We start from the raw sequence: 15,826 nt of genomic DNA, 5'->3' as shown, positions 1-15,826 counted from the left end.
CCTCCCTCCCCTACATTCTGCCAGGTGAGGACTAGCTTTGAAGAGGTCACCTGTCTCCTGAGCCATCTCAGGGGACATTGAGGCCAGCCTCCATCTCTGTCCTGGAGCTCTGCTGTGAGGTGACTCACAGGCGAATAATTAGGGCTTTTCTCTTTTGCTCTGTTGTACCCCCTCTTACCTAACCTAACCTGTTACAAAGTGTTACCCCCTAGGGAAGTAGATAAAAACCATCTTTCCATGATCGTCCTACATTGAATGCTTTCCATGCACAGAGCGGTGTGGTATGCACCGAGGGGTGACACCAGGGAATGGCAGCCAGAGCCTGCACACGTTGGATTAGGATTCAGGAATGGGTGGGGAATAAGCTGACTGAAGACAGATCTGCTCTCCTCCTGGTGGGGTACCCGGGGGTGCCGAAAGCCTTGCTGCCTTCATCAGCCTAGTCACAGTGCTGGCACCTGAGCCAGGTGCTGCGGTGGCTTGTTTGCACCGGGTAGTGCTGAGAAGCATGTTGCCATTGTATGTTTCCGCATGTTGGTCTGCAAAATGGGGTGTGGGATGCTTGTCTCTGTGCTCATGGGTGGTGGGAGTGTGCAGGGAGGACTCTGAGAGTTCCCTGGGGGGAGTCACTGAGTTCTCTTGGCAGTCTTTAAGTACTCACATACTCATTTAATTCGTTCAACACCCAGTATTTATTTGAATATTCTATTAGCCAAGAGTCTTGATTTCAAGTGACAGAAACATAACTCACTTTGGCTTTAGCATCAAAGGGACTTTATCGCCTTTGTAATGGCAAGTATAGACTCCAGGCATGGCTGCATCCATGAAATCTGTCTCTTTCCACCTCTCTTCTGTATTGGTTTCATTCTTTGTCAAACTCTGTCTCTGTGATGACAGGAATGTGACAGCTGCTCCTGCTTGCTAAGTAATTCCAGGGAAGAGTCTCTTTTCCCTGGTAATTCTATCAGAAGTCCCAGGGAGAAGCTCATTGGCCTGTCTTAGGTCACATGTCTATCTCTGAACCAATCATCGAAACCAGAGAGATGGAAGGCCCTGATTGGCCAGACTTGGGTCTCATGTCCACTACCTAAACCCTAACAGCCACGAGTGGGAGAAGGGTGGCTCTTCAAAGGAAAATTGAGGGGTTACTGTGAGAAGAAGAGAAAGTGGATGCAGGCAGGCAAGAACAACAGCTTTTTACTACAAATGCTGATATGCTGAGGGCTGGGGACTTAATGGTGAATAAGATTTCGTGGTGGTCCTGGTTCTGGAGCTCGTAGTCTAGCTCAGGAGATGAGAGTTGAAAAAATAATTTTAAGAAGAAGGGATGAACAGTTCGGTGCGATGACTGTTACAAAGGAGAAGGACAGCATACCTGGGGGCCAATATAAGGTCTGTGGATGGAGAGAGTCAGATAGGGCTTCTTTGGGGGAAATTGATGTTTAAGCTGAACCTGGAGAGCTGAGTAGGACTTAGTTAGGCAAAGGTGTTGTCAGGCCAAGAGACCACTAACACCTGCATGATTTGGGAGCTCCTGAGAAATGCAGAGAGGCCCCGCTCCAGACTGTGGAATCAGAGTCTGCCTTGTACCAGCATTCCCATTCATACACACTGTATAGCTCCAGAAGCACTGCTGGAGGCTCTGACATGCTCTCAGGTGGGACCGAGAGGGTTTCTCCACCAAGAAGGCCAGGACGGCCAGAGCACCCACAGTTAGGGACAAAGAGTCAGACCCTTGGAAGGTTTACTAAAGATTTTGGGCTTTCTTCTAAGGGCAATGGACTCATTGAAGATTTTAGAGGAGTAAGATGATGGGACTTTTGAACAAGCCTCCTTGGCTGTTGTGTGGTGAGTGTGTAGGAAGGAGCCGAGTGGGGCATGGGAGAGGAGTTGAGGGCCCTCCGCAGGAGTCTGGTGAGCAGAGGATGGAGGCTTGACCCTGAAGGCCCTATGAGTCATGTGGAAGTGGTCTGGCTTCAGATTTCCTGGGAGGTGGATGGATGAGATATTTGGGTTTGGGAGAGGTGGGAGGCAAGAGTGGCCCCAGGTCTGGAGCAACTGGTTAAATGTTACAGCTATTCTCTGAGAGGTAGTGACCCAGAAGGGACCATGAGGGCCTGGCTTCTGTGCGCTTTGGCAGTGCAGGTAGGGGCAGGGGGAGCAGGCATCCCCCTTTGGTATTGATTCGCTTGGGAATCACAGAATGTCAGAGAGGTGGATGATCCATTTCCTTTATAGACAAATTGGATGGGAAGTGACTCGCCTAAGGTCCCACTGGAGACACTTGAGTTCCTACTGTAGTCAGCAGATTTAGTTAAATTCAAAGACCCATTTTTGGTAAAGCGCTCTTCCCATCCCACCCCAGCATGCAGGGACAGCCCTTTTTCTAGTTGCTTCTCCCACTGTGGAGGGCCTGCTGGGGGAGTGGCTGGCCTCAGCCTGAGGAGCTTGCTCTACCCCCAGTGCCACTGCCCCTCGCTGCCATGCCTGCTGCAACTGGTCCTCCCCCCCACTCTCCCACCTCTTTGCTGTTTGTGTTTTCAAGGTATTTTTTTTTTCTAATATGAAACTGAGAAAAAGCAACCAAAGAGATGTTGAGCAGATGGGCTGAATGAGAGCCCAGTTCCCAGCCAGAATTCAAGTTGTGTGGATGGTGCCGGCTGGGCTGGGAGAGGGGCTTGGGGCTCTCTCCCTGGGAATGCTGTGGATTGTTTCCAGGCCTGCGTCTTTTATGATCTGGTTTTCCTGCCCAAATGGATCAACAGGCATTTAGGGAGGGCTGGCTTTGTGTGCCCAGCATTGCGCTGGGCCCCATGGGGTCAAACCCAGGCCGCAGTCTGCACCCTTCAAAGAACCTGCTGTCTACAGGGAGCCCTAATGGAGCAGAAGAAACCATATGGCTCAGCATGTGACAAGCTCAAGTGTGTCATGTGGCTGCTTGGTGGGGTGGAGAGGAGTGAGGACAGCTTCATGGGGAGTCTGGTGGGGAGTGGGAAGGGGCCCTAATGGCAAGCAGTGGGGTGGGGCTGACCCCCGTGGGACTGACCATGCGCAAGAACTCTCACGGGCTTCGTGAAGTAAAGGGGCTAGGTCGGACTCTTTGACTGTCCTCCAGCTCACAGTGAGTGTGCAGAGTGTTTCATTGAAGGTGGCAATGCTGGGACTTGATGTGACCTTGATCTGAGTCACCACACTGGCCCCTGGAGCCCCACTTGGCCTGGGCTGGCCAGGTCAGCTGAGAGGTGACCCTTGCTCTGTCTTTCCCATACCGCTTTGTGCAGGTCTGAGGGCCCTGCACAGACCTCCGTTCCAGGAGAGGAAAAGGAGGCCTGGCATTCCTTCTGCGGGGACGGACAGAAGGTCTTGTTCCTACTCTGCTTCCTTGGTCCTTTGTTCTTCACCACTCATGAATGCTTCCAAAATCTTTAGAGGAGAGTCAGGCAGGGGTGCAAGTGTCCAGGTGCCAGGGACTATGACAGAGGTTGGGGGAGACGTCTCTCATTCCTTCTGGTCACAGCTGGGCTGCTCTCCTCTTCCCACCCTCCCCGGCTCACCAGTTGCCCACTGGTCAGGCTCTCTCCCTGGGCGTGGGCTGGGGTTTCCTTTCCAGCTTGTAGCACAGACCCAGGCCCAATGCCATCTCTTCTGTCCACTGTGGGAAGGGTTGAGTGAGGGGTGTCAGCCCCTCTTAGATCTACCAATTTTGTAGGGACAAGGTGAGGAGGCATTTGTGGGAAGGATGTTGGGGAGCCTTCTTGGGCAGGGGCAGGAAGGGCTCAAGGACCCCAGTAAGGAGATTTGATTCCTGATTCCCTGGAAGGGGACATGAGAGGACAAATGTTTGTTCCTCTCATTGCCACCAATGCAGGGGATTTAGCTGGTTCTTTTGTTGACTCTCTGTGGGCCCCGGAAAAGCTGTCTCTGGTCTCCATACAGACCCTATTTATGTCGCCTGTCCTTATGCCACCTCCTCAGGAGCCACTTCCCGGGAGCCCTTTGAAGTCGTAGAGGCCAGTGGACAGGGCAGCCTAAGGCAGTGCAGAAGTGAGGAAGCTTACCTGGTTTGCACCTGTGGGGCTGTGCACTGGAGGTGCCAGGTCCACGGAGATGCCTGTGTGCACACCACCTGCATGGACCCACCCCTCATGCATGTACATCTGTACATGTATATAGTGTCCCTGATTTTGTTCATGTTTTAAGGACAACTAGCCTACACTTCAGGCAAATTATTTTAGGTGTAACCAGATTAAAAAAATTGACATACATTGAAATGCATAAATCTTAACTGTGTACTTTTGTTAAAAGATACCCCCATGTGACTCATACTCTGATTTAGCTCAGATATAGGACACTGCTGCCACCCACATGTCATATATATATATGTGTGTATATATATACACGTGCACATGTCTATGAAGTTCCTTATGTCTCTTCATAGACAGTCCCTCCCAAGCAACCAGAGTTCTGATTTTTTTTCACTGCAAATTAGTTTCGCCTGTCCGGAACTTAATTTAAAAGGAATCATGTTAAAAAAAAAAAAGAAAGAAAGAAATAGAGGCACTTCTGGCCAAGATGCAGGCATAGGTAGATATACTTTGCCTCCTTGCACAACCAAAAAAAGGACAACAGAAAATTTAAAAGCAAAAAACAACCAGAACTGCCAGAAAATCAAACTGTATGGCAGTCCAACAACCAAGGAGTTAAAGAAGAAACATTCATCCAGGTGGGTAGGAGGGGTAGAGATGGGCAGCCAGGGTGGAGCAATCTCCTGGCGAGACAGAGGTTGGAAGACTGGGCAAGGTGGCGGCTGGTGGCCGGTTCCACATTTGCATGCAGATAAACCAGGAGGAACAACTGGAGAACGAGACTGACTTTGCAACCCAGGGTTCCAGTGTGGGGAAATAAAGCCACAAAACCTCTGGCAGTAAAAACCTGTAGGGGTTGTGGCAGCAGGAGAAACTCCCAGCCTCACAGGAGAGTTTGTTGGGAGACCCACACAGTCCTGGAATGCACACAAGCCTACCCACCTGGGAATCATCACCAGAAGGGCCCGATTTGCTTGTGGGTCGTGTAGGAAGTGACTGAAAGCTGGTGGAGAGCTGAGCAAGGGGCATTGTTCCATTTCAGACCCCGCCCCCACATACAGCATCACAATGCAGTGAGATAGGTTGCCCTACCCCTTACAACAAAATAGGCGCACTGATATAAAAAAATATGGCCCAAATGAAAGAACAGATCAAAGCTCCAAAAATAGAACTAAGTGATATAGAGATAGCCAACCTGTCAGATGCAGAGTTCAAAACACTGGTAATCAGGATGCTCACAGAAATGGTTGAGTATGGTCTCAAAAGAGAGGAAGAAGTGAAGGCTATGAAAAGTAAAATAAAGGAAAATGTACAGGGAACCAACAGTGATGGGAAGGAAACCAGGACTCAAATCAATGGTTTGGACCAGAATGAAGAAACAAACATTCAACTAGAACAGAATGAAGAAACAAGAATTCAAAGAAATGAGGAGAGGCTTAGGAATCTCTGGGACAACTTTAAACATTCCAACAACCAAATCATAGCGGTGCCAGAAGGAGAAGAGGGAGAGTAAGAAATTGAAAACTTATTTGAAAACATAATGAAGGAGAACTTCCCTAATCCAACAAAGGAAATAGACTTCCAGGAAGTCCAGGAAGCTCAGAGTCCCAAAGAAGTTGGACCCAAGGAAGCACACACCCAGGCACATCATAATTACATTACCCAAGATTAAAGATAAGGAGAGAATCTTAAAAGCAGCAAGAGAAAAGGAGAGAGTTACTTACAAAGGAGTTCCCATAAGACTAGCATCTGATTTCTCAAAAGAAACCTTGCAGGCAAGAAGGGGCTGGAAAGAAGTATTCCAAGTCATGAAAGGCAAGGACCTACATCCAAGATTACTGTATCCAGCAAAGCTCTCATTTAGAATGGAAGGTCAGATAAAGTGCTTTCCCAGATAATGTCAAGTTAAAGGAGTTCATCATCATCAAGCCCTTCTTATATGAAATGTTAAAGGGACTTATCTAAGAAAAAGAAGATGATCAAAAATATGAACAGTAAAATGACAACTACTCACTACAAAAACTCACTACTATCAACAACTGAACCTAAAAACAAAAACAAAAGCAAACTAAGCAAACAACTAGAACGGGAACAGAATCACAGAAATGGAGATCACATGGAGGGTTATCAGCGGGGAGCAGGAGGGGAGAATGGGGGAAAAGGTACAGGAAATAAGAAGCAGAAATGGTAGGTAGAACATAGACAGGGAGAGGGTAAGAATAGTAGAGGAAATGTAGAAGCCAAAGAATTTATGTGTATGACCCATGGACATGAACTAAGGTGGGGGAATACTGGTGGGAGGTGGGGTGCAGGATGGAGGGGAATAAAGGGGAGAAAAAAAATGGGACCACTGTAATAGCATAATCAGTAAAATATATTTAAAAAAGATATAGAAACCACACTTTTAAATAAATTAAAATAGAAAAATCGAAACTTTATACAGTAAAAAAAAAAAAGGAATCATATAGTGTGTATGGCATTGTGTTCAGCTCAGCAAAAGTTCTGCGGGAGTCGTGCATGCTGCTGAGTATGTGCTTTGTGTGAACCACCACGGTTTGCTTATTCTCCTATTGAGGGATATTTGGGTTGTTTCCAGTTAGGGGCTACAAGACACGACCAAATACTATGAGCATCCTGGCATAGATTTTATTGTTTGTTTTGGGCATGTATTTTTATTTTTCTTAGGTAAATACCAAAAGTGAAATGGCTGGGTCACGTGCTAAGCGAGTGTTTAACTATCAGTATATGAAGAAACCACCAAGCTTTCTGCCAGGTGGTGGTACTGTTTTACATTCCTACCGGGCGGGGCTGTGAGAGTCCTGGCTGCTCCACATCCTCACCAACGTTTGCCATTGTCAGTTTATTTAATTTTAGCCACTTGAGTGGGTGTGGAGGGGTATTTCGCTGTGGTTTTAATTTGCATTTTCTGATGACTAATAATGTTGAACATGTCTTCATGTGCTTGTTGATCATTCTTATGGCTCCTGTTGCCCCTCATCCACCTTGAAAATTGGGGTGGGTGTTTGTCTCCTTGTAGGCATTCTTTACATATTCTGGATACAAGTGTACTTCTTTTCTTCACGGTGTCTTTGATGAGCAGAAGTTTTGGATGATGTCTAATATATGGATTTTTTTTTCATTTTATGTCTATAGACTTCTGTTTCCTTAGAAATCTATTATTATTCCATATCACAAATATTTTCTTCCATGTTTTCTTCTAGAAGCTTTATAATTTTAGCTATAGGTCTAAGCTCCGAGTCCATTTAACTTAATTGTGTATAGCAGGATGCAGGGATGTAGGTCCACTTCTTCCCATGTGGATGTCCAGGTGTTGAAAAGACACTGAGTTGCTTTGATGCTTCAGTCAAGAATCCGCTGGCTGTCTAAGTGCAGCCACGTATTTGTATAGCTGTCTCTCTAGGCTAGGGTGTTTCTCCAGATCAGGGATGGCAAATAGGTGGCACGGGTGCTGTCTCTCCAGCCTTCTGCCCCTATGACAGCTGTTAGTAATTGATCATGGCAGTCTTTCCCATGAGTTCAGACGTGGGTCCGAATCCTCTCCACAGAGCGCTGCAGGCAGCCAGGGCCAGCCACTTGGAGTTGACATTTGAGATGCATCACTTCTGGCATCTCTGATTGGAATTGTCAGAAGAGGTTTGCTCAAGATCCCGCAGCCGGCGAGTGCAGAGCCAGGATCTGGAGTCAGGGCTGTCCGTGCGCCTCTGAAGCCCGTGCTGTCTTATTCACTCCTCCAGACCCCCACTGGAGCATGCTACGTACTCTTCCTGACCTTTAATTTTCTCACCTGTGGAATAGGGACAGTGGCCCCCTAGAGGAATAGGTATGAGGAGTAATGAGGTAATCCATGAAGTAGCTGGTGGAGTGACTATACATAGTAGGTGCTCAATTCAGTGGTTATGACAATAATGACAATTGTGATGATGATGATGATGATGATGATGTGAATGTGGTTCTTGTCCTTGAGAAACAACACTTTTCCTTAGGGAACTGGGAGTCACCAGCACTTGTGAGTCCCTTGCCTGCTCCCATGTAACATTGGGCCCGGGCCTTTGGAGCCAGAGGCCTCGCAGGAGAGCCCAGAGACCTAGGCTTCCAGGCCATCTGGGCCTTACTCCTTCTCTCCTTTGTGTTGGGGAACAAGCCAGCTGGGCTTCCAGAATGCTGTCTCTGGGAACCCTCTTCTCCTCTCCTTTGGTTCTCCAGCCCACCTCCCTTTCCTCCTGATGGGCCACATGGTCTCCCCTCGCCACGGAGACTAATCCAGTTCCTTTGACCTGGATCCGAATCCCTTTGAGGTTCTTTCTCAAGAAGGTGAAGCAATGGTGGCTAGTAGTTAAGAACGCAGTTCCTGGAGCCAGTCTGCCTGGGCTTAAGGCTTTACTGCTTTGTGGCTGTGTAACTTCTCTGCCTCAGTTTCCTCATTTGCAGAACAGAAATATAAGAGGACCTGCCTCATGTGCTTGCAATGGGACTGATTGAAGCGATGTAACTTTGTCATTTAGAACAGAGGCACTTAGCATGTGCAGAAGTGTTCGTTGTTGTTCCTCCAGAGAATAGCAGCACTGAGAGGGAAGGTTTGGTAGGAAGTAGTGCACCGATTTTTCTGCCGTTAATACAGTTTCTTCCCAAGACTCCTTGATTTCCAGCCCTACCAGGTCCCCATGGCTGAGGTGCCTCTGCATGGCCAATGCATAAAGACTGAAGTTGTCTTTTGTGTGGTTGGCCACCTGAGCCCTGTGGATTAGACCCAAAACTGCCTGGGAAGCTTGGATGACAGTGAGGGTGTTGGAGAGAGGCTGAGACAAAGGTCTTGCAATCAACTCAGAGGGACCCCAGGAGGGGCCTTCAGGGAGGGCATGTCCTTCTAGATCGCGTTCCCATGCCCTGTAGTGAGGCTGCCCTGAGCCAATCGTGGCTTACAGTCCATGAGGTCTCCAGGTGACCGGAAGACCCTGCGAGGCTGGTGCCCTCATAAAGGATTTGGGGGTTGGACTGAGTGGAGATCTGGACAGTTCGAGGCTGTGGGGAGTCCCAAGGTTGGCCTGAGAACGTACTGTATGATCTGTTTGTCTCCATCGGAAGTTCCCTTAACTCCTTTTGACTGCGGCTGATGTTAACATGAATCTGTATTTCTAGACGGACACTGACCTTGTGCCCCGATAGAGAACTTGGCGTCCAGACATCTCCTTGGGGCTGTTTCCCATGCTGCTCTGGCCCTAGTTATGCCACCTGCTTCTGAAGGCCTGACCAGCCGCCATCCCCTAACTTAGGCCCTGGCTCCACAACATCCTGCTTGGTCTGGGCCCTGCTTTTCCTGATGGATTGTGGTGGACCTGGGGCGCAGAGGCCTGGGCCTGGCCCTGGGATTGAGTAACCAATGACATGACGTGGTGCAGTTCAGTCATCTGTGAACCTCAGTCTCTTGATTTGTAGGACTGAGCCCACCCTATAGTGTTGCTTTGGGCATTACAGGAGGAAGGAGGTGGGCAAGGGCTTCAGACGTACCAGGCACATACAGGTGTTATACAGGGTCCGACACACATAACACCCCTTTATCAGTACAAAATCATAAGCATGTAATTCTGTAACATAACAGTATCATGCTTGACCACACCATATGACATTTTAGGTGAAATGTTCAAATTAAAACTATAAGTTATTACACCCATATTATTACCCTACCAGCCATACCCGAGCAGGCGCTGCTTCTGCCGGACACTGTGTACTGGTGTGTAATGGGTGCTGGTGGTTGTGATCCTGGGCCGCGGGCTGCATGTTTGTGGGGGGTTCACTGACCATCTCACTCTTCTGTTCTGGGTGACATAGAATACTTCCTCACCGAGACCGGCTCAGGACGGGGTCCGGCCAGATTCTACCTCCACCCTCATGCAGGTGTGGGGTTTCCCTGACTCCCAAGCCCAGTGTATTTGGTGCTTTAGGGGATAGTGGGTGGGGGGCATCTGTGTTCACCCCTGGAGGAATACTGAGCCCCAGTAGTTGCTGCTTGTGCGTCCCCCTCCTGTCGTCTTTTTCCCTTGGGCCCCTGGCCAACTCCCTCCTGAGTGTGGAGATAGAGTTTCAGGCCTTGGGGTGTCTCTTTATTTCCTGGGGCTGCTGAAACAAATGACTACAAACTTGGTCTCCTGAGACAACAGAGGTTTATTCTCTCACAGTGCTGGAGGCTGGAAGTCCAAAACTGGACTGTCGCCAGGGCCCCGCTCCCTCCTTAGGCACTGGATGGGGGGACCCTTGCTTGCGCCTCCAGCGTGTGGTGGCTCTGGCACTCCTTCAGCTCAGAGGCTCCACGCTCTGCCTCTGCCTCTGCATGGCTGTCCCTTCCCCCTGGCTGTCTCTGCTCTGGGTCTCTTATAATAGTTTAGGGTCCACCTGGGTCCACCTGGATCTCATCTCAAGATGCTTAATTATATCTGCAAAGACCCTTTTTCCAAATCAGGTTACATTTGAAGGTTCCTAACAATGGATATATTTTTTTTGGGGGGGACACCATTTAACCCAGGATAGGAGTGGGCTGCCCCCTCTCAGGAGCTCCTAGTGGGAGCTTGGTGAGGCCCAGAAGCTGTGCCAGCACCTTCTTCTCACCCTTGTGTAGTTGGATGCCATTCAAGTGAGACTGCGGTGTGTGTGTGTGTGTGTGTGTGTGTGTGTGTGTGTGTGTGTGATGGGCCAGGGCGTCGCAGGGGCAGAGCTGGGAGGGTCTGGCCCCACACAGCCCCGGCTTGTGTCCTAAGGGGACAGGGTGTGTTCTTCCCGCCCCTGCTGGCACAGGGCCTGGTACAGAAGGTGCCCACAGTTGATGCTGCATAAACACTTAGTGGTGGGTGCTTAATAAATACTCCTAACAGGTGCTTTGTGAATCCTCATTGATGGACACAACCTTGAGAATGTGGCATTGAAGAAAAAGGCCAGCATTTTCTTAGAGAAATTTCAAAACAAAATTATTTTATTTTTATTTACTTTTAGAGAGATGGGAAAGGAGGGAGGAAGAGAGGGAGGGAAACACTGATGTGTGAGAGAAATGCCAATGATTGCTGCACGCCCCCTGCTGGGGACCTGGCCTGCGACCCAGGCATGTGCCCTGACTGGGAATGGAACCAGCGACCCTTTGGTTCGCAGGCCACTGAGCCGCACCAGCCAGGGCTTCTTAGAGAATTTTTGTAAGACTGTTTTTGCAGATGAACAGCAATCCCTCACCTGATTTTTAAAGTGATATATTGCTTATTATAAACATTTAAGCAATTGTAAAGTACAGAGAAAGTAAACAAAAAAACCCCAATAATAATTCTACCCCCCAGACCCATTCATCCTTACTGTTTGCTAAGCGTCCGACATGTTGGCATCGTACACAGACAGAGGTGTCAGGGAGCATTGTCGAGCGGGGTCGCACCGTTTGTGTGCCTTGGTGATAAAAGTAAGTTCCATCTTACTTGCATTTAACCAGTGTTGGTGGCTCAGAAGGAATTGCTGAAGTTTGGGTAAATGCTTCCTTTCTATAAGAGACAGAATTCCTATGAGAGTTCTCTGAAGATGAGGTGAAAGATTAAACAACAACTTTGAAAGTGGAGACGTAGTATTTTTTTGCTTCAACTTTATCCATAGTGGCTGGCTCCCTGATTTGAAATATGAGGCCCAGGTGGTTTTGGAGGTGGGTGGTGCATGTGTGAACAGTGTGTGGCTGCTGCTTTAGGGGCACGCTGCCACACCCTCACCAGGAGGCTGGGCGTAGAATGTTCCAGAATGTTCCAGAATGTTCCAGGGCCTGGGCTCAGTTAAGAGGAAATCAAGCTGAGCTGTGTTGGGGGAGGGAGTTGGTTTTGTTAGCAAATGACATGGGCTGAGCTGCTTTGATTTGGCTGTAGGACCAAGAAGTACTGAAATGTCAGATGAGAACATGATAGCTGGTTGGCTCTCAGGGGGAAGCCAGAAGTGAGGGGTGGGTGAGGCCAGGAGAGGGAAGAAGGGAAAGAATAGGAGGGAGTGGGGAAGAAGGAAGGAGAGGGGATGAGAGAGGTGAGGTGGAGGGGTTGGGTGTGCTTCATCAAGGATCACTAGCTGGTGGCCTGGGCCCAGTTTGTCCCCAGATGCACCTTCTTTGACCGACGTGATATTCAAAATTTCATTTCAATCCTGTGGGGGGAGGGTGTTCTCTCCAACTCCTACTTTGCCTCAGATTCTTCCTGACTCCTGGAGGTGTCTGGGTTTAGGACCTTTGCCTGGTGCCTGCGGCTGTTTCCAGAGCTCTCCTGTCCCAGGGGCTGGCTGTGGTGGGTGGCCTGAGCTCACAGGAGACCAGAATTGCATCTCGCCCCAGAGTGGGGGAGGGGTTAGGATGATGCTGAGCCTCTGGCTGGATTCCCTCACGGCTCCCTGGCCTCACCCTTCCGTGGATGTCCAGATGGTATTCAGGACAACATTTGAGTGTCCCTTTGGGGTGCTTATTCCATGGGGTGCTCATTCCTGGGCTGTGGGAGACAGAAGGTAGCATCTGTGGCTTATTTATTTTCATCTCCTTACGCTCGGTGACCCTTTATCGAACCAGGAAGCTATGATCTCTACTCTTGGAGGGTAGGATGGCTCCTCTGAGAGTGAGTGACCCACAATAGGACATGGTCTCCACGGAGGGCTCCAGCGGTCCCTGCTTGGTTGTGGAGCAGGGCTCACCTGGGTAAGTGCAGAAAGGTGGGAAGTCCAAGCAGGGTGCTCTTCCTGTCACTTCCCCATAAGGGGATGGATCTTGGGGTCTGAGTGCCCTAAAGTTAGTCCCGCCAACCCCAGAACAGTGAAGCAGGAAGTAGGTCAGGAACCGTGGTCAGATTTGAGGAGCAGGAAGGTGGGTCTTCAAAGCCTGGGAGGGTCCAGTGAGTGTCAGGGCTGGGCCTTGTCACCTGGAGAGCAGGGCTGAGCTGGGGATCCAGAGCCTGGGGGCCTGGCAGCTGAGTTGGGAACAAGGAAGCCAGGCCTTGCAGGGCATGAGTCCAGCCTGAGTCATCATGGACAGGCAGTGTTCTGAGTCCCGTTTGCACGATGTGGTCCTTTTCTACCTGGGTGGGCTGCCTTGTTCCTTGCTGCGTGAATCCTGGGCCCAGTGCAGGCAGGGCTTCCTGAAGATTAGTAAAGAGCTTTAAGACAGTTATCCAAAGGTCAACGTAAAGTGCACCCCCGGCTATTAGTACACGCCAGGGCATTTCAGTTCTGGGAACAGGAAAGGTTGCCCAGCCAGAGGCATGGAGCTCGAGTGCCGTGTTCCCTCCTCCCACGAAGTCTTGTTGGACTCGCACCTGTCCGGAGGTCTGCCTGGTTTCTTATGTCTGCTGAAACAGATGCCCACAGACTTAGTGGTTTAAGACATTAGCCTTATCTTACAGTTTCAGAGGTCAGAAATCTGAAGTGGGTCTCACAGGGAGAATACATTTCCTGACCTTTTCCAGCTTCGGGGGGCTGCCTGCATTCCTTGGCTCGTGGCCTCATTCCTCTGATTCGAAGGCAGTAACTGCTGAGTCAGGCCCTCACACTGCTCTCTCTCTGGTTCTCCATCTTCTGCTTCCCATTATAGGACTCTTGTGATTACATGGGCCTGCCTGGATAGTCCAGGCTCCTCCTCTCATCTCAGGATCAGCTGACTAGCAGCCTTAATTCTCCTTTGCTGCCATAAAACCTCACATGTTCACAGGCTCTGAGGATTAGGATGAGAGCTTTGTGGAGGGGGCCATTCTTCAGCCTATGACGAAGTCAGGCCACCTTCATGGTTCAGTGGGAGGGGCTGGGCTTTGTTAGATCCGGGTTCCTCATCTGTGAAATAGGGGTTTTTAAAACCCACTTCCTGTGGACACCCATGGTAAGCCTGTCTTCTGTGGGGTCCCGTGGTTTTGTCACTGATTGTCAGCCTTATTTTATTCCTTTGTGAGCCCATGGCCAATTATCGGATTCCAAAGGTCCTCCTCCGACCATGGGGTTTAAAGCAAAGGCATGCTGCATGTTCCTGAGCTTTTCCACGGAGAAAAGGCCACACAACACCCTCACGGTAAGTCTAGAGCTGAGATTTGGCCTCGGTTTTGTCACCTTTGGTCAGCAACTTGCTGATCCCCTGTCCAGATAGAAAGATAACCCCTCACTGGGGTAAAAATAATGGCACACACGAGCTTTGCCCAACCTGATTTGAAGTTGCCTGGTCTCTTTTTGAAAGGATTTGACATTGACTGCTTCCAGTCACACTTTGTCATCTTCCCGTCTAACCTGAGTCTTTCTTGCTGTAATTTGAGCCTCCTGGCTCTCAGTTTGGCTGGCAGGGAAACAGCAAAGCTGACCACCAGTTCCATAGTGACACTGAATCTCACTGATCTGCTCCTGTCCCGTTCTAACTGTGCCACCAATTCCGTCCCCAGGACCACCTTCTGCTTCTTCCTGTCAGAGTGCACTGTCTGTCTCGTGGGTCCAGGGTCATCGGGGGCCGAGGATGGGAAGGCCCGTGGGAGGGGAGGGAGGCACCTCATTATACTGAGATAACCCTCCCCAGGTGACCTGCCTGGCACAGAAAGTCCCCCTCCTGGCCCCTCAGGTCAGATAGCGTTGCCTGGCTGCGAGGCAGCCGGTGAGGCTCTGGCAGGGAAAGTAAACAGGCACACATGTTTACAATTCAATATTATGGGGTAGGCAAACACCAGCAGGGCCTGCCAGCCCACCGGTAATCTGCAATTCTCCTCGCTCCATGAGTGCGCGGGGCCCTGCACTGAGACCCAGATGGCCTCTTCTGGGAATTGGCCATCAGCTGTTGTGAGGGACTGGGGGGCAGGGGGAGAATTACAGCTTCAGCCTCCATGGGGACTGTCACCATGGTCCCCTGGGCAAGACTCCTGAGACACCCTGAGACTGGCCTGCGCCCCTCCGCTGGTGGAGCTTTGAGGGCACTGGGCTGGTACAGCTCACCCCAGTTTTGTCCTGGCTGCAAAGAGACCTGTGCTGGGGAAGGTGTGTGCCGAATGGGACCCCCAGCACAGGGAATGAGGGAGGCCTAGAATTGGCAATCTGCTGGCCAACCAGGTGTCCTGTGAGGGACTACATCTGACCGGAGGAAAGAATACCTTTCCCAGTTGGTCTACTGGAGAGGTGCCCATTTCAGAGTAATAGAAAGGCACTTTGTGGGCTAGCCTTGGTTCTGCTAAAGGGACACTCATTAAGTTGGGTGAGTCCCAAAGTCCCCATGTGGATGCTGAGTATCATCCCTAGGCAGCCTCATTGGGTCCTGAGGTGGAGCTGGGGTCCTGGCAGCTGTGTGGGGTGGGAAAGCGGGACAGTGCCCTCTTAGCTGAAGGTGCACAAATGGCTGCCTGGGGCATCTCCCGGCACTTGGCGGGGGAGGCGATGGCATGGTGTCTCAGTAAGACCACTCCTGGCAGGGATCATTTGACAGTAATGGCTGGGCCACAGCCGCTGGGGCTGACTCTTTTCCCTGCATGTGCTTCGTGCTCAGGCTTGTTCTTCTCCCCCAACCCTGCAGTGTCCCTCCTTTCCAAAGCTCCTCACTCAAAGGCCCAGCTGGGGTGCCACCTGCCCCATGAAGCCCTCCCTAAACTCCTCCAGCAGGAGTTTGTATTGCTTGTTCTCCTGTGTGAGAACATCTTCCACATCGAAATGCCAGTGAAGTCCTTTCATTCACTTTGCAAATGTGCACTGAATGCCTGCCATGGATTACGGACTGCTTTAGG

At 50.1% G+C, this 15,826-nt stretch overlaps 1 protein-coding gene across 12 annotated transcripts in view; it reads left to right on the top strand.

Moving 5' to 3' along the window:
• The window catches only part of RAP1GAP2 (RAP1 GTPase activating protein 2), a 209,488-nt gene that overhangs the window by 110,595 nt on the left and 83,067 nt on the right, over positions 1-15,826 (top strand). For 2 of the 12 annotated variants that reach the window (XM_053911459.2, XM_053911458.2), the window contains exon 1: positions 13,440-14,145. The exons of the other annotated variants lie outside the window; for them this stretch is intronic. In XM_053911459.2, coding sequence (XP_053767434.1) covers positions 14,071-14,145 — 75 coding nt within the window. In that variant the 5' untranslated portion in view covers positions 13,440-14,070. Of the gene's footprint in view, positions 1-13,439; positions 14,146-15,826 lie in introns of those variants that run through there. 12 annotated transcript variants of the gene reach the window in all.

Source organism: Desmodus rotundus, chromosome 9 (assembly GCF_022682495.2).
Source record: "Desmodus rotundus isolate HL8 chromosome 9, HLdesRot8A.1, whole genome shotgun sequence".
NCBI lineage: Eukaryota > Metazoa > Chordata > Mammalia > Chiroptera > Phyllostomidae > Desmodus > Desmodus rotundus.
This window is presented reverse-complemented; position numbering and strand designations above follow the sequence as displayed.